A 21,009-nucleotide genomic window follows, 5' to 3' on the forward strand; every position below is an offset into this window, starting at 1 on the left:
AATTTAAATAAAACCCAAAAACATAGAATGTGTAAATAAATTGAAACAAAAAAATAAAAACAAAAAAACAACAACTGGTAAATTATCTGAAAAGAAAGAAAGAAAGAAAGAAAGAAAGAATGAAAGAAAAATATTAAAACAATTTTTTTCCTGACATAACAAAAATGATTAATTAATTCTACATATGTTTTAATGACTAAAACAATGCTTGAAACTAAAATGGTAAGACAAAACTTCCCAATCAATTTAGACAGACAGGGAGATGTTTTTAAAAGCTATTTGACTCGAATCACCTCTAGTGTCAGGTTTGTGGCCCAGGCACTTCTTGAAGCGTTGAGCGTTTTTTTTTTTTCCTTCAATGTTGTGAACATGCGCAAAGCAGCCAATGTCCCTTTAAAGCCTGGCTGTCAAGTTGCTTAGCAAGTATTTCAGGGACGGCAAGAGTTTCCTCTAGTTTCGCTATAAAATCCTAATTTTGTTGTGACTTTTTAATATTTTATAAAAATTCTTACAATAGTAAGCAACTTCCTATTTGCCATTGGGCTTAGTTCTAATTGTGTTTCGTCTGATGTTAGCTGTGGTCTTATTTTTCAAATAAATATTTTTTACAGCAACATGGTTTTTGTTGTTTTTATAAGCAAAGTAGTGGTTGACGCTTTTCTTCTGGCATCAATATTTTGCACATCTTAACTTTGTTTTCAATTATTGAGGAGAAATATGATGCAAAATTACACTTCAATTCTCACATGCAAAATACCTTTTTAAAATTCCTGTGTATGCAACTATAAACTACAATTTCCTTGTATAAAAGGACATCTTGGAAATAAATAGAAACAATGTTTCACAGTAACATAAATGAAACTATGGACTGTTGGCAAATGCACCTTATTTGCTTTTGCGGGTCTTCTTTAAATCTCTCATTGTTCAGTTAGAAAGCCTGGCAGAGACGTTGAAGCCGGTGATACGATCTTTGCCTATTATGCTTGATAGTGATGATAGTTTGAACATCCTCCTTCTCTTTCTGCTCTTTGGTCCTGTCCTGCTTCCATCATAAAGCCTCCTATTCAACTTCTCTGGGATTCGAGGTCAGAGTTCAGGTATTTCTTAAGCTTTTCAGGTGCTAATCAGCTGCTCATTGTTGTGAAAACAATACATTGCTGTCACAGTAGGTAAAAAAAAAAAAAAAACTAAACTAAAAAAGTAAGAGAAAAAAAAATAATTCCAGCTGCACAGCATCCAAAGTCAGTGCAAATTATTGCCCAAAACAGTAATGCCTCAATCAGAAACATTACGAACAAAAGCCTAGAAACAAAACAAATCAGAACTAAAGTAACAGAGCTACTATCTTATTTTTATTGTTCCAATTTTTCTAAGCTTATACGACTTGAAACTCCAAAACTGATGGAAGAGAATTTTGAATTTTATTCTGAAGAGCATTACCGGAAACACATGCGCCACAACTCTGACTTAATGATATTTTCCCCACACAGTAGTAAGTCCCTGCAAGGTAACTTCCTCCACCAATCCTGGCTATTTGCCTTGAAACGCCGCCGCTGGAGTAAGACTCTTGAAGCCCCCCCGGGATTGTACTGACTGTCTGTGAAGAAGACCCGGGTTGTAAAATGTACCTTATATCGGGTTCTGTTCTCGGAATCAGCACCTAGTGACTTCGCCAGTTCTTCTTCTTTGTAAATTGCAACCAGCGACCGACGGATGATAATGTTGGCGTCATGAAGACTCTGCTTTCCAGACTTTGGAAAACAAATCGGGTTTTGTCGGTGGATCCTCGGGAGATGGCAGAATAATTGAAACGGTTGCCGAATCCTCATTTTGAAGCACTTTGGAAAAATAGCTAGAAGGTAAGTTTAACTATGTCGTTTAGAAAATAATAGATTAGCACAGTGGAAAAGTTTTGTCTGTTAGCTCTTAGAGGTTTCGCTGTGTCTCAGCCTTGCTCTGTAAAACCCCCTCCCTTTTTTTAGCCACACAAAAATAAACGCTTTCAGTTTTTTTGTTTGTTTGTTTTTTTTTATTATCATTTCAGACTTCCTGAACACACAGCTTAATTACACATGTCACACCTCCAGACATCATTTTTTTATCGTTAAAGTGGATGCCTCAGGCTGATGTTATTCGCTGATAAACTGGGTAGGATGAGCGTCAGGCTCAAAGAATGGAAAATCGTGTCTGCTTTTGCAGCTGCCAGAGATTTTAAGGTTCTCGCTTCCATTTGAAGACTGGATGCAGCTTGCAGCTTGGTGAGACTTTGAGTTCTTTTTTTTTGTCATGCAAACTGTATTTCTCAAAGGGTCGTTGTGGTTTGCGTCCCATCATTGCATGTTGAGCGATATTAACATCACAATCTCAGTCCCGCAGGAGGGGGGGCGCAGCTAAAATCAGTGGTATAAGCTGAAACCACAAATTCAGTAAAAATCCCCAAGTATGCCTTAAAAAAAACAAACAAAAACAAACAAACAAAAAACGATAAAGTAGCCAGGTATATTATCGTACTTTTGGGACAATCTGGTCAAACAGGTAATGGTTTTTGATGCATGCAGAGGCCTGTAGGCTTGCTGATGAGAGGGTGTAAACTTCATTATAAGGGTGTTAAAACTGTCTGAAAACACTCAGCAGATAATTCTCCTGAAGATGTGTGAATGCTAATGCATCTCGTTTAGTTTCCTCTAGTTTCTGCTTCTCTTATGGTTCATGTTCTCTGGAAGTTTGAGCAGTATGTCCTCCTCCCCCCCACCCCCTGTAACTCAGTTAATTTTGTGGTGACACACCTGAAGGGATTGGACTGATCACACCTCAACAGACTCACTCACTCACTCACCGGTCACTTCGTTAGGAAAACCGCTTTTAATGCTTGATCATGCAAAGAGCTAATGTGCCAATCACCTGGCACTTATGTGAAGCATCAAAGCAACTAGAGTTGAAGACCACTTTGCTGAAGTTTAAACGACAGAATGGAGGGGGAAGGGGGAGTTTGAGTCACTTTGAATGTGGTATGCTTGCGGGAGTCAGATGGACTAGTTGATAGTATTTGGAAAAACGGATCTTTTGGAATTTTCATGCACGACCATATCTCATGTTGACAGAAAATGGTCCCAAATCCCCTATTAAAGTCAGAAGAAAAATTGCAGACTGATTCTCGATAATAGAAGGGCAACAAAAGCTCAAATCAATCCCTGTTACAACTGGACTGACTTATTGGGTGCAATATTTTGTGGGGTGTAAACTCTGCTTGTAATAATGCATTTGGCCAGATGAATGGGCTCGCACTGCCATTTCTGCCCACATCTTATATAGAGCTTCTTGCTTGAGTTCTTAACGCTCAATATAAGAATGTTGACGACATTCTCATGATGGTACACTATTGATATTGTCATCATAATCTTCAACAGTGAAACTGTAACATTCTTTACATTTCTGACCACTACTATAACCAAAAACAAAATCAAAATGCCATTTCTGAACACTTAATATTTTGACCCTTGAATTGGATCTACTGCTGCAAAATATCTTTTTGGGGCTGTCATCCAAGAAAACAATTCTACAATCTGGACAATATCTCCAAAATGGGACAATAACTGGATGAAATGTCGCTGCCTGGTCTCTATCTTTGTTATGACTGCAGCAATAAGATGGTGAGGTCAGAATCGGGTGTAAACGGGAGGAAAACCTAGATTAAACCTGTCGTGGATCAATGATTCAGGCTCAAGGTGGTGGTGTAATGGTGAGGGGGATCTCTACCTGGCACATTTTTGAACACAGTCTGACTATTGTCAGATATATCCACAGTGTACTCATCTTCTCATGGGTCCTTGGAGCAGGATGATGCATCAAGTCAATAAACCCAATCCATTTCCAACTAATCTCATAAATATGGCTCCAGGGAACACCACAGCCAAAGATCCTAATCTAATAGAGCACCCATGGGATGTGTTGGAACAAGATATTCACATTATGGATGTGCAGCAGACAAATATGCAGCAACTGCATGATGATATTATGTCAGTGTGGATGGAAATCTCAGAGGAAGGCTTCCAACACCTTGTTGAATCAGTGCAATGAAGAATTAAGTCGGTTCTGAAAGCAAAGGGTTCCAGTCTTACCAACAAGGTGTCTCTTAGAAAGCGGCTTGTGAGTGTTTTTACATAGCAAAGTGTTTCGCTTTCAAAAAGTAAATCATCGCCATAACTTAATGCAATTCAGGATCAATTAGAACAGTGGTCCCCAACCCTGGTCCTCAGGGACCGCTGCCTTGCATGATTTTTGATAAGTCTGGACTCTAACACAGCTGATTCATATGATTGCATCGCCTCCTTTGCACTGCTGCAATTGCTGCAGATGCCGGTTAATCATTTAACCCAGGTGTGCAGCAGCAGGGAAACGACTAAAACATGCAGGGCGGGCTTTGGGCCTTGAGGTCCAGTGTTGGGGACCACTGAATTAGAAGACTAAAAACACCGCCACAAATCATCAGCAGGTAAAAGTACTGAACTTGTAGGAGTCAGTGAAGTAACTGAAGAAGCTTTGGCAGGGCTTAAACATTCAGGTTATTTGTCATAGTCCCAGCTGCCAGTACGAAGTGGCACATGGCGGTCATGTGTTTGTGTGGTCTGGAGAATGTAACCCCATAGCTGACCAGTCACTTAGATCAGACTTCTTTTCAGTGAGGCACTTCTGTCTTGGACTCTGGCAGACAGTGGTCAGATCAGAAGACGTCAGACAGTCACCAAGAAGATCAACTTCTTGGTGACCTGTAGTATTATTTATTTGTATCTCCATTTGGATGAGTTGAGACTAAACGTTTTGCTTTGGAATAGAATCTCCAAACTTCTCATCTTCTGCAACTTGATGTTGTCTCTCTTGAAAGGACAATCTAAATTACCCCGTGCTGGTTAGTATTGAGTCAAATAACTATATGTCCTTACAGCAGACCATTATAAATGATTTATAGTTTTTTTTTTTTTTTTTTTTTTTTGAAGATTTGGAAATTTAGATAAACAAACAACCATCAGACTGCAAGCTAAGGCTACGCCATTATTGTTTAATTAATTCACATAACACAGTTAGCATTTTGGGACTTTTGATGCCTTAATGTCTTTTAACACATTTCTGATCTTAATGTGTACAAAATAATTGTGATTGTTGCCGACCTTCACGCATCTACAGTCAAACTATTGTCTAATGCAGCGCTTCTCAGTTTGATCTCGGGAGTCAACAATTGGTTGGTCCCACTCCAGTGTTTTAGGGCCTGGGTCCGACATGTTTTGGATTTGTCCCTGCAGGAGTAATCCGGTTCTGCAGGGGCCCGCTGATAACACATTCATCTGATTCAGGTGTGTTTGACCAGGGGGAAACGTCTAAAACATGCGGGACGGTGGCCCTTAAGGGCTAACTTTGAACACCACAGATCTACAGTGTTGCATTCCAGTTCAGCAGCTGTTGACGATGGACCGGTGTGTGACGTCTCACCTGTAGATATCTGCAGTCTTTGTGTCCTTGTAGTCTTTGAGTTATAAATTGTCCAGATATGGGTGAACACGTTTGACAGTATTTTTTATAAAAAAATAACCCCCAAAAAAGCAAAGTTGTCATTTTCCTGAGATCTTCTTTACCTGCTCTGCCATTAGTGACACCTTTTTTTTTTTTAAATTGAGGTTTATCGTTTTGACTAAGTATCTTGGTTCCCAGAGCTCATGTGATCTAAGAAATTCCTGGATTCATTTGACAATAGAGGGACCTGAAAAGTCCTCAACATCACTGGTCTGCATTTTGCAAGTATTGCAGTTAGCAAAAACGGGTCATAAATTTGTCCTTGTTAGGAAAGTTATCTTATTTCTAATTACTTGATGAAAAAACTGTTTAGAGCTTTGTGACATAAAAAAAAATCAGGTTAATGTGAAACCATTGATGTGAATTGTTTGCATTATGCAACATTCTTCCCTAGTTATTGTGAATTTTAAAACTTAGTAGGTTCACTATAGGAGTGCGCTGCATGAGTGGGCTGACATGCTTCAAGAGTTTTTGCCAGACTTAACCTCCCCCCTACTAATCTGACTGATATTTATCTAGAGATTACAGCCGTCATGCAGGTATTACCCTGCCGGATTGTCCTCCGTCATTAATGTATTGCTCTGTGACTTGAGGCACCCCTGGTGATTCATGGGGAATTCACCGGAAATTAGGAGGAATTTAAACGCACAAAAAACATCAATGCAAAATTTAAAATATGAATGGGTTACATTTGAGACGTTGTACTGATGAATAAAAGTACCACGTGTAAATTGTCTTATTGAATGAGATTTTTATTGGACAGAAACATGAATCGATAAGATATGACTGATCCCTTCATAAAAATGAGTTGAAACGACTCTCTCCTTCAGAAATATAAATGTGCATGGGAATAGCATTCCCAGATATGCTCAGACGTACTTGCATGAAGTTTTGTTTTAGTCGAGATTATTCTAAAGTGTATATTAAAAATCCCTGGAGAGCGCCAACTCTGTTATTTAAACTCCAGGACTATCTCCATTAAAATACCAAGTTCCCATTAATTATCATGGAAAGTTTTCAAGTTTCAAAATTGTGGAAATTTTGGAGCTTGAAATTCATTGACATGTTGTTAAATTAATAAAGTAACTTTATTAGTTGTTATACAACTGCAGTGCACCACTCTTCTTGAAATGAAAATATCTATATATGGAACACAGTGATTAACCTAATTCTCAAGCTCAACCTAAAGATATATATATATATATTTTTTTTTTTAGTTTAAGCTCAAATGTTAATATTTTGTTGAATCATTAGCCAAGCTTCTTGTTTGTTGGGAATTCCCAACATCCTTTTCTTTTGTTGTGGCTCCCAAATCTTTCTGGCTCCTGAGAAATCCATACTGTCTTCTATCATTGCATTGCTCGAGCTCTTCTGTCTGATGGTTGCAGAGTGTATAATTTCCCCATGGTGGTCTGAAGAGTTTAGAAAACAAAGTGAGATCAGCGTCCTTTTTTTATTTTTTTTGGCTGAGCGAGTCTGGATTTCAGAACACAATCACTTCTCTGTACCCAGTCATTTGTCCGTCATCGACGACGGGAACAATATGCAAGTGTGGCCAGAGAGCAGGACTGAAGCTCTGCAGACTTCTCGGAGATGAGTTTTTGGGGATGGGGGTGAGTTCGTATATATGTGTGTGTGCGTGTGTGTGTGTGTGGCATCATGTCGCAAAGTCTGTCATTAACAAGGCAACTGCAGTTATGAGACCAAGATAGACTGCTTCAAGTCTGAGCACACGTCTGTGGATCGTAGCTCTTCAATGTAGGTGGCTCTTAAGCTGAAGTGGGTGGGGGGAGCATAAGGGAGGGAGGAGGGCCTGTAAAGTGTGTGTGATTCTGTGTGTATGTGTGGTTATGCAGGTGGGAGGTGGAGGCTGAGGAGTAAAATAGAGAGCAGGGTTTGGCCTGGAGTCTAGAATAGCGACCTTGCTTCACTTTTTGTCCTGTTTCTTGTGTGCTTGTGCTGACTTACGAGAAACTTTGACTAGCAGCAGACCTGGCATCAGATGAGGCAGCAGACTGCGGAGGAGCACAGCATGTGGGTTGCGTTTGCTTCTGGTGTCCAGCTTTTTAGAAAGGGGCCCCTCTGTCTGCAGCGTTTATTTTTAGTAAAAAATAAATGAATTAATTAAAAAAAAAATCCTCAAGCCTTTTAATAATCATCAGCCTTATGCAGCCCAAACAGATCACGACGAGGAGATAGCCGTCTGGGACTTGCGGGCTCTACGCTCGCAGCGGGTGGCAGGAAGTTAAAGGGAGAGAAACGGAGAATGGGACGAAAGGGGGCAGCCTTTGTGCATATGCCAGATTTTTTTTTTTAGTCTTGTTCCACTGGTTGGTGTTTAGGAGATCACCCTCATTTTCTCATCTGGTGGCTCTCGCACAGACTTATTGATTTCCTCCCATTCTGCGTTCAAACGTGGACGAAGAGCAGTGGAGACAGGGCGAGGAGAGGCGAGACGCTGCTGTCTGCACAGATGCACACCCGCATAGATTTGCAGTGCTAGTGGCTCCTCTCTCCTCTCCACAGCAAACCCCAGACTGCTCTGGAGACAGTCTGCAAAATGCATTTTATAAGCCCTGCACTCACTCCAGTGCTCTTGTCTTATCACTCTGCTGTTAGAGGGAAAAGTTATGGCTTTGTTTTAGTTGCTGCATCTCCCTGATCTCATTTCCAGGCCCGACAGGCTGTCTTGTTTGGTGGGGGCATTTTGTCTACAGTTTGCAAATAATCTTCCATCTCGTACCTGATAACGGCATACAATCATGTCGATCTGCTATGAGGGTGGCGTGCTCCAGCTGTTAGCACACATACTCTAAAACATAGGGGCATGTTTTAGAGTATGTCCAATATGTTGTGTTTTGACCAAAAAAAAAAAAAAATAATAATATATAATATATATTATTTTATATATAATATATATATATTATATATATATATTTTTTTACAAAACAGTATAATTTTTGTAATGTTGCACAATTGTAGGTTTTGTTCAGTGTTTATTTTTTTGTTTTAGTATTTGGAAGGCGTCCTTCTTATGAGACGATTTGATGCATGATGTTGGGTTCACAAGAAATGGACGAGATGAAATGCATGCTTTCACACATCATCGTGTCATTAATATTTGAGTCGGATGAAATTAAACATAATTTCTGTTTTGTAGAAAGGTGAAATATGAGACTTCAATTCATGAAGGTGTTGGAACTCAAAATGATGTTGCACAATGGATTTAGGTGCACAGTGTTATCTGTGCTGTTACTCCACTAATAGATGACTTTAGTATAATCAGTTACTAGTTAGCCAGTCACAGTACTCTTAATTCTTACGCATTTCAGTGGTTTAACATGAAGGTTTTTTTTTTAGTTGTTTAGACACTGGTTTATAGTTTGCACATTTTCAGAGGAATAAAATTGTGTATCCAGTTTCATGGGCAATATTTTCGTATACGGACGTGGTAACTGTAAATGTCCTCATATTACATTGTTACACTTCCAATGGTGTTTTTTTTTTCAGTGGCTCATCACAGTTTAGGAGGGTAAATAAATGGCTGTGTTTTTCAGAATTAACTTTTTCATGGACTTTCATAACCTAACGTAACCTTAGGACAGACACAAAATGCCTCAACTTTTAGCTTCATTATTAGTCATCTGTGTTTGTTTGCCTAGTTAAATCTAGCTCATTTACAGCATACGACTAGAACGCTAAACAAAATAAAGTGAGTACTTCTCAAATGTTTTAGAGCTCAGATCAATGTCCAGCCTGATTCCTGAGTATCTGGTAGCACTTCCAAAAGACATAAGAAAATTGATCAATTGTTTCAAATTTTCAGGAATGATATGCGATTGCGCTCCTTGTGTTGCGAGTGTAGCCGAATAATTTATCTCTACAGATTAGATTTATTACTTTACGTTGCGAGACGTACGAGACACTCATCTAATATTACATCCACAATAACAGTAAATGCAGTAGTTTAACAACATTGTCTACTCAAAGGAGGAAACAAAGTAATGGTAAGTAGTAATATTGTGACTTCTCACCAGAATATTGTGACTTCTCACCAGAATACCAGTTCAGTTTTTGTAATGGGAGAAGATGGTCTATCTTCTTCTCATGATCTAAGCCATTGTTTTCTTTATCTACTGTGTTTGGCGCCACCCTCTGACTGAAACCATTAAGGCTTGCTTGTACACACAACTTCCATGGACACCAAATTTTGGGTTTCTCACAGATGTGTGCAGTGACCATTAGACTGACTCGACTACAGTGGGCATGTGAAAAGTAGAGCAAATTATGAATTGGGCTCAGGTCTTCACTTGGTAGAAAGTTCTACACTGAAGAGTGTTTGTTCTGTGCCTTACCGTGCCTCTGTAGACTGCCTTTACACAGCTTGAATTTCGGAGCAAGTTACTGACTGCATGGTTGCCGTTTTGCGCTGATGAAGCTGAACACCAAGCATTTCTGGTCGCTAGAGGATCTTTTGATGGTTCTCAAGTGGAGGCTATTATACCTCCAAAAAATTGTTAATGGATATCATTTCCCTGTTAGATTTGATCTTGCACTCATTTGGATATTATCTGGACTTTATGCCTGAGAAGTTGGGCTGGTAAACAAAGTACAAAGCTTGTTTAGACTACTGCTATTTTTTTTTTTTTTTTTCTTTTTCGTTCCCACATCCTGCCACTAAGGATAATGTCCATAAAAGTTCAGGATTTCAGAGCATGTGTGAAAATGGGAGTGGAAGACATTTACAACTGCCCTGATCTCTTAGAAGTCTTTACTCTAGAAAGGCAGGAAACTCTGCCGGCTATAAAGGCCAGAGTGGCAGCAGGATGTCAGAACCAGATTCAGCCGCACTGATGCACACAGTGGCGTAGATGCATTTATTGTATAGTTGCAAGCTGTTTACCTAGTGATTATCAGCATGGTGTGGCCAGATTGAACATAACAACCAAGGCTTATTACTCCTTGCTGTTATTTCACTGGTTTCTAAAGGAACATGATGTTTAAGAGGAACACCTTGATGCAAATCTTTGTGTCCTTTTCAGCGATGCATTGCCCCCCAGGCCAACTGAGCCTTGAGGGATGGCCATTTGCAGCATGAATGTCTGCGCATTCCTCTTTTGGCAAACATGGCTGCTGGCCATAAAGACCGTCTCTGTATTGGCTGTTTTTAGATTTTTTTGGATGGTGCGTGAAAACGGTTGTCTAATTGCTATGGTGACAACTGCATGGAAGGCTTGTTAAGTGAAGAAAAACCTTCAATAATTTCTCCCAGTAAATTTCACACAAAACAAGGCCGTGATGAAACTTGCAGAAGGAAAAACACTATTTGTGCGAGGAAAAAAAAAATAGATTTGTGCTGGTGTTTTGAGAGTACATGAGTTAAAATACTGTTGAACAAGCTCCGTGTCTTTTTACTTCTGAAAGCAAACAAATTGGATATTTTGCAATTCCATAAGAAAAAAAAAAAAGAAGACTGTGGGGTGTGTCGGTGTTGTTGTTGGTGTGTGTAGGTGGTTTGCAGGGTGGGGCACCATCGAGGAGAAAAGACACCCATTGTCTCCGAGTACATTTGATCTAGGGCAAGTACTTTGTATGTGTGTGAGCAAACACCCAGGGCTGCAGTGTATCCAAGGAACAAAAACCTGCTATGCTTCTGCCTGCTACAATTAATTCATGAGTGACAATTGCACATAAGCAGGGGGCCATTTGCATTTGGTCTCATTGCTCTGCTTGTGAAAGAGGGCTACTGCTGAGAAACTGAAGGGCCATGAGAGATGGAGCCCGGCCAGGCCTGATGGGGCACTGCAAATCCCAAAAACACTAAAGTCCCTCGGTCATTCACTACTTGATGGGACTCTTGTCCTGTGAACATGTGCTTCCAGAGCCTAAAAAGCTCCACATTCTGAGCACCACTGTGATGCTTCTGCTCATAAGAACATGAATGCATTAGTCTCAGTGGAATGGCACTGTGGTGTTTTTAGATTGGAGATTTTGACTGTGATCTCTGATCACAGCAAGACAACTGGTGGATGCAGGGTGATGACGGGTGGGACATCTCCCGCCATGGATAAAGAACGCTTGTCATCATTTCAGGCAACCTCTACGCAAAGAGATGATGGTTATACTCTTGGCAGATCCACAAAACACTTCAAGGTTGAAATAAGACACATTTTTGCCATGTCTAAGTGTGAAAGGACTGATGTGGCAAGTGGGGGGTTGAAATCAGCCTTCCTCTGTTGCGCCCCTGACTCAACAAGTGAGGTAATCTGACCCTTGCTTCATTTGCAAGGGTCAAGAGATGCAAGTCACTTGCTGACTTGTATATATGCCGGTTTGGTGGGTCAAGGGAGTGTTGGAGGGACCATGTGACTTGCACAACCAGTCAGGATCACTAAGAGATGGAGAAAATTCTTAAAATGTGGCACTATTTAAAAGAAAATAATGTTTTGCAATAGTATGAGATTGATTGCCAACTCCTGATTTCACTCTGTCTAAATTTAACACATCTTGACCAGTAATGTATAAAGAAACGGCTACTTTATCCCGTTATAACTTTTTAGACATTTTAATTACTGATTGTTAACCACATCAGCTTATGTGATGGTATTTTTTAAACAAGTAAATTTGTTAAAGCCATTTCTCCACATCCATATCTATGTGCTCTGATTCAGAAAAAGATTTTGATATTCACCCTTTATGTCTGACTCAGTGTAGACTCTGTATGGCTAACTTCCTCCTGACCTTCTTTAGGGTTTTAGGCTCAGGTTGTTTACTCTTTATTTGTAGTTCAGTCGTTCCCAGTGTCGCATTTTTGCTTGGCATAGAAAGGCGAGCATGTTGCTCTGCCATGCTGTGGTGTGGATATGAATGTGGGCTGTTGCAAAGAGTACAGCTTTTGCCCTCAGGTCTGCATTACACCCACATCCACCTAGGAGCGGACCATCTGTGTGTCCCTGATGGCACGTCGGCTCTCTGGTTGCAGGTCAGGGAGGCATAGCGACGGGGACACGGACAGCAGGCTCCACATTGCCCTGAACTCAGCCTGTTCCTTCCACTTGCCGCCCTGCAGTTCGCTGCAGTCTTCTCGGTGCCGAGGCTATTTGTGCCATGGTAACCGTGCCAGCTTGCCAGCACAGACACAGATTCCACCTCTCGTCTCCCTCTCTGCCAGCGTGATGACTCAGCAACTCCTGCAGGGGTTCAGCAGCCTCCCTCCTCAACCTCGCTGATGCACCACGCTCATCAGACAAAGTAGTGTTTTGTCATTCTCTCATTGTAGCTGACCTGAATACTAAATGCAGGGTTCCTGTGCAGTGTAGAAAAGTATGGAATTTGATGTCGGTGTTTTTCCAGAGTATGGAAAATTCCAAGACGTTAGTCGCCATCTCATCGTCTAAATGGCGTTCTGTCCTTCCTCCATAGTATCCTTTCTTTTTCCTTGGATATTTCCTTCCGACCATCCTCCCTTATGTCTGTCCTTTTTTTGTTCCTTCCTCTCTTCCTAGTGTTCTTCTGTATTTTTTGTTTCCACCATTAATTTCTTTCATAGCTGCAACTTTTCCTTCCTTATTTTCTTGTCCTTTGTTCTTTATTTGGGTTTCTTCTTTCTTTTATGTGTCCTTTTTTCTTCCCTGGTTTCTTGTCCGTTACTTCCCCTCTCCTATGTGTTTCTCCTTCCTCCCTTGTTCCCTTTGTTTGTTTCATCCTTTCTCCCACGTGTCCTTCTTTGCTTATCACATATCTATCCTTCCTTTTCACAGCTCCTTGCTTCCTCTCTTTCTTGTATCGTTTTTTCTCCTTTGTTCTTTCTTTTCTTCTTTAATCCCTTTGATCTATAAGTTACTTTCAAGTTTTTGAAGATATCATATTTAAAGTCTGCCTGGACTAAACATTTTGCATGAATTTATATTGAATCGTTATGTTTTTAAGATGAACATAGGCCACCTCTGAGAAGTTGGGGAATTTTTACATGAACTTGTGTAGGATCCCAGTAAATGGACTAAAATAACAAAGCAGCCAACCACATGGAGCTATTTGAGCTCCTGTGGAAAGTTCTTTCAACCATCTGTTGTAGGTAATGGATGACGATGATGATCAGATTTTCAGGAATGTCTAACATGTTTCTAATTCATCTTGACTGCTTTTTTAGGTTTAGTTGTGCTAACAACAGAATGTGAAAGGCATGTGTAATCATCTCTACATAATCGCTTTAAGCTCTGCTCAACTTCTTAGAGTAGTTCTTATGAAGACGGCTCTCTCTCTCTCTGTCACTCTCTCTCTCTCTCTCTCTCTCTCTCTCTCGGGATCACTGCAAGGAGACCGGGATGAGAACCATTCCGTCAAAAAATATGAACTACGATTACTTTTAAGTCTCTCCAGTAGCACTCAGCGGGAGTGCGGCTGTGCCCAGTTTTCTCAAATGTGCTATTGAGATATTTCTTGGTGCTGTTCGCACATTAATTAGATTGTGTTGTGCTGAATTGTGGCCTGTCTCCTCTTAAACTCAGTTCCCAGCTTAGAAGTCTTAAAGGTTTGCAAGTAATCACGCAAATTCTTAAACCAAAATACAATTTTTGAGCTGGTTAAAGTTCACTTTATTATACAACTTCCCATTCTCATTCTTTAGGGTCTAATATAATGTCAACCCAAACTGTTGAATCAATTAGAGCTTCAACTCTTCTGGGAAGGCTTTCCATACAGATTTAGGAATGTGTTTTTTTTTTTTTTTTTTTGGGAATATCCGGCCGTTCTTGCAGAAGTGCATTTGTGAGCTCAGACGCAGATGTTGACGGAGAAAGTCTGGCTCACACTGAAGCGCTATAGTTTATCTTACTTCTAAATAAAAAAAAAAAGCTGTACAATGTAAACCCCTCCAAACCTGACTTTACACTTGACGCAGTCCAGTAAGACCGGTGCCATTCTCCTGGCAAATGTCGATTCACTAGTCGTCACGACGGAGAACACGCCGCCACTGCTCTGGATCCCAGCGGCGACTCAGTCTGCGGTTTTGCATTGCACTTTGTGACGTAAGGCTTGGATGGAGCCAGGGAAAACCATCCCACTAACCTCTCTACGCACTGTTCCTAAGCTAATGTAAAGACCACATGAAGTTTGGAGGTCTGTAGCTGGTGACTCTGCAGACAGTTGGCGACTTCTGTGCACAATGACCCTCAGCATTTGCTGAGCCTGCTCTGTGGCTGGCTAAGTGGCTGTCATTCCTAATAATGAGTTGACTGTGGCATCTGCTCACTGCACCACGCTGGAACTCACTAAATGTTTGTAGAAGCAGAGGCTGCATGCCTAGGTGCATAATTTCATACACCCATGACCGTAGACGTGATTGAAACACCTGAATTGAGTGGTTTAGACGAATTACTCAATACATTTGGTAAAATAGCATTGCTATTTACACAATTATTACTGCTAAAACCTAATCGGTGAGAGAAGTGGGAGTGCACACCCTTGGCAAAATGTCAGCACTGTGAGCACTTGCTACACAACACAGCCAAGGAATTCAATACACGGGAGAAGAGGCCTGCAACAGACAGTCACAGAGCGCCACAAAATTGTGTAGTTGAATTGCAATCAGTTCTGCAGATGCTAGCCCTGCCTCTCTCCTTCTCAAGAATCCCTTCTGAGGTTTCCAATGTCAAAGCTGTTGGCCAGTTTCATGTTTCGTCATGCCTCAGTGTTACTTTTTGTTGTGCTTTTGATAAGCAAAAAAAAAAAAAAACCGTCATATTTTCCAGTCCTAAGCATTATATAAGAGTTGTAAGAACCTCACCGGATTAGATTTTTATCCATCTATTTTTTTATTTTGGGAAACTGGATAAATTTTTGCTGGAGACGACTTGGACTGAAGTTGCACCAAGAACACTTTTTCCTTTAAAGAGATATGAAGTTTTAGGACCCAAATTATCTATAACAAATAGTTAATTTGTTATAGTTTATTTAAACCAGTGTGTAATTGGAAGAAAGGAACTAGTATCAAGGGTATTACTTTAGGTCCAAAAGGCCTTTTGGTTTTTAACAAAGAAAAATGTAATGAACCATTTTCTGTCTGAGGCTGTTAAGCAGAGACACAGGACACCATGCTGTTCTGCTGTCTGAGGCTTATTTATTTAGTTTTTTTTTTTAGTTTTTTTTTCACCAGAGATGCACCCATCAGGCTCTTATTGGCACGTACGATTTCCTGGTTTTGTGTGTGGTTCAATGTGCAAATCGATCACCAGTTAGTCAAACATAGAAACATTTAAACTGGAAATTCAAAGCAAATGTCTTGACAAACTGATACAGTTCTTATAAAATCCAATTCTGTTCAAAGCAATCCAGACCAGTCCTATAACACGCTATTAATTAGATTCAACTCCAACTGTATACAACCCAATTCAGTCTGGTTCATAAACCGATGCAGTCAGGTTCAGTCTATCATATAGTGCCATTTGCTGAAAGGCTATATAAGCAATTGGAAACACAATTTCTGTTTTATTGATGATGCATCTTAACACATAAAAAAGGGTATGAGTAAGGCAAGGCTACGAGTATTTTCTATAGGAAAAAAAAAAATAAACGGAACACATATCTGATGCTTCATCCAGAAAAATGACATGACTCAACATACAAGTATTTTCTCAAGGGAACTTTCCATTGTGCGTTTCTTGTCTTTCCAAAGTTGATTACATCGATATTTTTTTATAACACCCCCCAAGAAAGAGATGCAGCTGAATGCAGTAGGACTGGACCTGGTGTACCTTATATGGGAAGGGGGGAAAAAAAAAAAAAGCTGAGGACAGTCTTTAGGCAATTTCCATCACTGGCTGAATGAATGACCCCTCACTACTGCTTCAAAAGGCCTACATAGTTCTGACTGCAAGGCAAGTTTAGTTTCTGTGCAAACTCAAACGGGCTCCAGTACACCCAAGTGTATCTCCTTTCTCCGTTAGCTATAAGATGAGCCAATAACCTCACCTCCCTCCCCTCCCCATAGCAGGGTGTCCTTCTAGCTCATGTCCCCCCTGGCACTAAAGCTAGACCTCCCCCTCGTCTTAGTTTACTTCACCGACACAGGCTGCCTCCTCCCACATGTCTCTCTCTCTGACCTACTGTCCCCTTGCTGCCCACAGGCCTTACCTCCTCCTGCCCTCCTGCCCGCTGTCTGCCCCCTCTGGCGTTCCTCCTCTCCCTGGTCCCAGGGGAGCAGACGGAGCTCCTGATTATCTCTGTGTGGCAGCCTCTGTTTTGTGCTCTGATTAAAGGAGCAGCATGTGGTCTGTGTGCAAGCGGCATGTGCAGACGCCGCCGTTGGCCGACGCTAGCATTACGTGCTTAATCATTTATGTCTGGGAGATGGGCACAAAGGCCTGGAGAAGGAGGGGTGGGAGTGGATGTAGGTGGTGTTGGGGTGTTTATCAGCGGCACAGATGCACTCAGGCGCACATGTTGCCAAGATAACGTTCCCAGTGCTTGGGATAACATGACCAGGGCACACTTCAGGCCATGTCTCCACAGACTGTACATATTATCTTTATAAAATGAGCAGCTTCGGGGTCGACTTCCCTCTCGGCTTGTATTGGTCGACGAAACTGGCATACCAAAGGCTTCACAAACTTAAACCTAGTCGCGCTTCTTGCATCCCTAAAAACACTTGAGGCTCAGCAGGACTTTTGCAGGAAATGGCAAAAGTGAGTTTATGAGTAACGTCGGTGATTCAGTGCAATCGACTGGGTTTCCTTTGATGCTCAACATGTTTTTAACCAGTTGGGTTGGCATTAAAAAGAAAAACTAAGCATGACCCCCATTGTTTTCTGATTGGAATCAATGTGGTATGTGTGTTATTGAATTTGAATGACTGCACTGAAATGACATATCAGGAGTGGGCATCTCCAGTATTCCAGATCTGGTGTCCCGAGTGTTTTTGGTCCGACGCGCCTGTAGCAAATGAATACTTTATTAGCAGGCTTCTGCAAAAAAAAAAAAAAAAAATGTTCAGCCATTTAACATATTTGTTGGAGCAGGGACACATAAACATATGTCCTGCATGTTTTTGAGGATTGGAGTTGGCCAGCCCTGAACTAAACATTTTGGTTTGTAGACTGCATTTGTTAATTTATTTGTAAATTTGCACCATCTTAATAAAACTGAATTAAATTGAGTGGAGGTACCTAGCAATAATGACCTTTGCTAGGTTTGTAGGATAAAAGGGAAGGTTAAGAGTGCAAGAACTCTATCCCTGCTTTGAAGTACAGTGGTGGCAGTAGAATTGATAAAGCGGCATATTAAGGCATTTCCCAGGAAGTTAAAGCTTCCACACAATCAAGCCTTCTAAATAAATGACGACTAATCATCCTGCCAAATTAAAAGCCTTGATCTGAGTCCCATAGAAAATTTGTAGCCAGAGCTGAAAATCTGTTCAAACAAGGTGGCCTGGAAACATTACACCAGTTTGATCTGGAAGAATGGGCCAAAATTCAAGCAAACTACTGTGTGAAGCTTTTAGAAGGATGCCCAAAACATTTCACCCAATTCATACAGTTTTAAATGCAATTCCACCAATTACTTAGCAATTGCATGTATTCTGACATTTAGCAAATACAAATAATTTACCGATTCTAAATGACCTTAAATGATAAAAAGTTGTTCAGTGTTGGCAAATATCTGGTTTCAGTTGTAAAAGCAACTATTCAGCCATGTATTCATTGTTCTGTGTCACTTTTGATCCTTCATACTCTCCAGGTAAATGATATTATTCAGGAAACCTGTCTGTCCTGTCCCTCCCAACCCCACTTTTTCCCCCCTTTTCCTCACTCTTGCCTCACTGCCAAGTAGCTTGTCCCTCCAACACGCACATACACACACACACACACACACACACCCACACACCCCTCTCTCACACAGAGGCAGCCAATAAGAGAGCACCAGTTTCCCCATTGCTTGCCACTCAATGCCTTGTTGCCAGGGCCAACAGGAAGGCATGAAGACCCTCTTTGCTTGAGCATTTGAAACTTGGTGTTGACTTTTTTTTTGTGAATGAAAGAAAAGGTCTTCATTTATAAAGTTGTGTCTTCTAAATATGTCTAGGCTGACAGAATGATCAGCCCTTTCCCACTGAAAGAAGCTAAATTTAAAGAAAAAAGTACTAAACTAACCCAACATTAGCTGGGTTTACATGCAGATTTTCTTTCTTTCTTTTTTTTTTCAATTAAATGACAATGAGGTTTTCATTGAGCGTCTTCCTTCTTCTTTCTTTTAGGTCTACAATGACAAGAAGGGCCTTTCTTTGGTTTCTGGTCGCCCTGGTTCTTCCCTGTTCCTGCGAGAACGGTAAGAATTTTGTCTCAAAGCTCATCAGAGCTAAAAGACCTTGAGCTCAAACAGTTAGCTTTTTTTTCCCCAGATACAAAAAGAAAGAATCCAGTTGAAATTGGTGGTTGTGCTACCTCTGAATGCAGAGTTTTACTGCACTGTCACCAGAGTACATACAGTCTTTTCTCTGTCGCTCTCCTTTCTCTTGCAGCATACACCAAAAAAAATCACACATTTGTCTTCCTCCTTCTCACCACCCGTCTCTTAGTCTGTCTCCCTTTCATCTGCTGTCTGGCACTGTTATTTTAAACAGCTGCAGTGGATTGCAATGGAAAGTGCTTTTCAGAGTGGCAAACCACTCGTTTTGCCCATGTTTACAGCACATTCGCTTTAACCAAATCTGGAAGAAGGATAAGCAGAAATCATTCGTCCCGCAAAATCAAGCAGGCTTGTTTGCCTTAAATGGATGGGTTTTTCCATGCAGGATTTTCTCTAATAAAGGTGCAATCTGATGTGTGGTGTAAATGTTTTTTTTTGCTTTTTGTGTTTGTTTTTCCCCCCCCCCCAGGTGAGGATGGCGTGAGAGCTGAATGTTTATGTGAAGGACCATCCTGCAGGGGTGGGGAGAGATGTTTTGGCTGGCAGTGCTTTGCTTCTCTCTCGGTGCTGAATGGAACGACAGTCTTTGAGAGAGGCTGCATTGTTGAAGGTGACGAAGAAGGGCCGTTGCTCTGCGGACAGCCACCAACTGCGGCACTGGTGGTGAAGTGCTGTCACGGACATTTGTGCAACATGAATGTCTCGGTGCAGTTTCCAGTGAAAGGTGAGGCATCGTCCAGCCTCGGCACTGGAAATATTTATTTTACCATCATTTTGAACATTGCTCCATATGATTTTTCTGTCTGATTTTGTTTTGTTGACATTTATGAACTATTTTCCTCAAAAAAAATATGCTAGCTAACGTGGGTAAGTTCAGTTGTATCACCACTTGGCTGGACGACATTTGCTTTTGCCTCTGGCTCATTTCTGTTGAGCCAGCAGGATCCCCCAATCATCCCCTATTTTTCCAGTTTTACAAGCTTTATTCAAGCTTTTTGGGGTTTTTTAACGTAACTTTTAGCTGGCATTAAAAAGGTCTGAAAAGCTGTTGTAGGGGCAGTGCTATGTAAAATCGACTTTCCATCATGTTATAATATTATTCCCTCATCAGAAACATACCTGGAGTGTTGCCTGGACTCTTTCATGGATGTTTGAGAAATTTCTTAATCTCCCATGGAAACTATTCAGCTGTGCAAAATGCCTGAAGGATTGAGGTGCAGCTCCTCCCCTTTTCGAGCCACAGCTCCTCCCCTTTTCGAGGCACAACTCTTCTTCGGAGCTGCAGTTTCCAAGCTACAGAGCTTCTACATTACATAGCACCTTTCCCCCACGCCTCCCTCACTCGGGTCCTTCAGATTAGAGATTATGTATAACATCTGGCAGCAATGTATTGCAAATGTAATGTAGTTTTTATTTTTGTTTTTATTTAGCTTCATAGGAAGCTGAAATCTAGTCGAGGCTCTCTTGAAGGGGATCGTGTTTGTGGCTGTGCAGCCTTCCCGGTGGTTGATTCTGACCTTGGTGCCCCTTCCCTTTTTATCTGCACCTCAAGTGTGAAAACCAAGACAAAAATACCCTATAATAAAAATATGCTTGCATTAATAACATGAAAATAGATTAAATGTGATGAAATGCATCACATTCAGTTTTTATAGTATCGGTCAGGTCCACCAAATAAGGCTTTGAATACCAAGTTCATTACTTCATTTCCTAAATCGGTGAAAAAAAAAAAAAAATCTAAATACTTTTTTAGATTTCAGTGAAAGGTGAGGCATCGTCATCGTAATTCTCTGCTGCTAATAAATTGTATTGTTTTGTCTGTAGGACAGCCTCCTAGTTTTCTCCTGGAACGTTCCACAGTGCTGGATCATACAGAAAGAGGGATCTGTGACCATTTGCATTGCACAATCTATTTACATTGACCAGAGTCCAGGTCGTCATTTACCCTCTCTTCTCTTCAGAAGATTTAAAACCATGACCATGTAAAACCTGCTATGAAGGACTTACTACTCCTTTTTTTTTTTTTTTTTTTTTTTTTTTTTT

General features: G+C 40.8%; 1 protein-coding gene across 4 annotated transcripts in view; it reads left to right on the forward strand.

Annotated features, from left to right (window-relative positions):
* Positions 1-1,481: 1,481 nt before the first annotated feature.
* Positions 1,482-21,009, forward strand: part of LOC103150581 (activin receptor type-1) — a 31,258-nt gene continuing 11,730 nt past the window's right edge. The window contains exons 1-3 of one of the 4 annotated variants that reach the window (XM_007570263.2): positions 1,482-1,859; positions 18,815-18,885; positions 19,436-19,690. In XM_007570263.2, the coding sequence (XP_007570325.1) occupies positions 18,822-18,885; positions 19,436-19,690 (319 nt within the window). In that variant the 5' untranslated portion in view covers positions 1,482-1,859; positions 18,815-18,821. Of the gene's footprint in view, positions 1,860-4,427; positions 4,493-7,143; positions 7,179-12,601; positions 12,817-18,814; positions 18,886-19,435; positions 19,691-21,009 lie in introns of those variants that run through there. The other 3 variants (XM_007570264.2, XM_016680827.1, XM_016680826.1) reach the window with 3 other exon arrangements.

This window comes from Poecilia formosa, unplaced genomic scaffold (genome assembly GCF_000485575.1).
Source record: "Poecilia formosa unplaced genomic scaffold, Poecilia_formosa-5.1.2 Scaffold257, whole genome shotgun sequence".
Taxonomy (NCBI): domain Eukaryota; kingdom Metazoa; phylum Chordata; class Actinopteri; order Cyprinodontiformes; family Poeciliidae; genus Poecilia; species Poecilia formosa.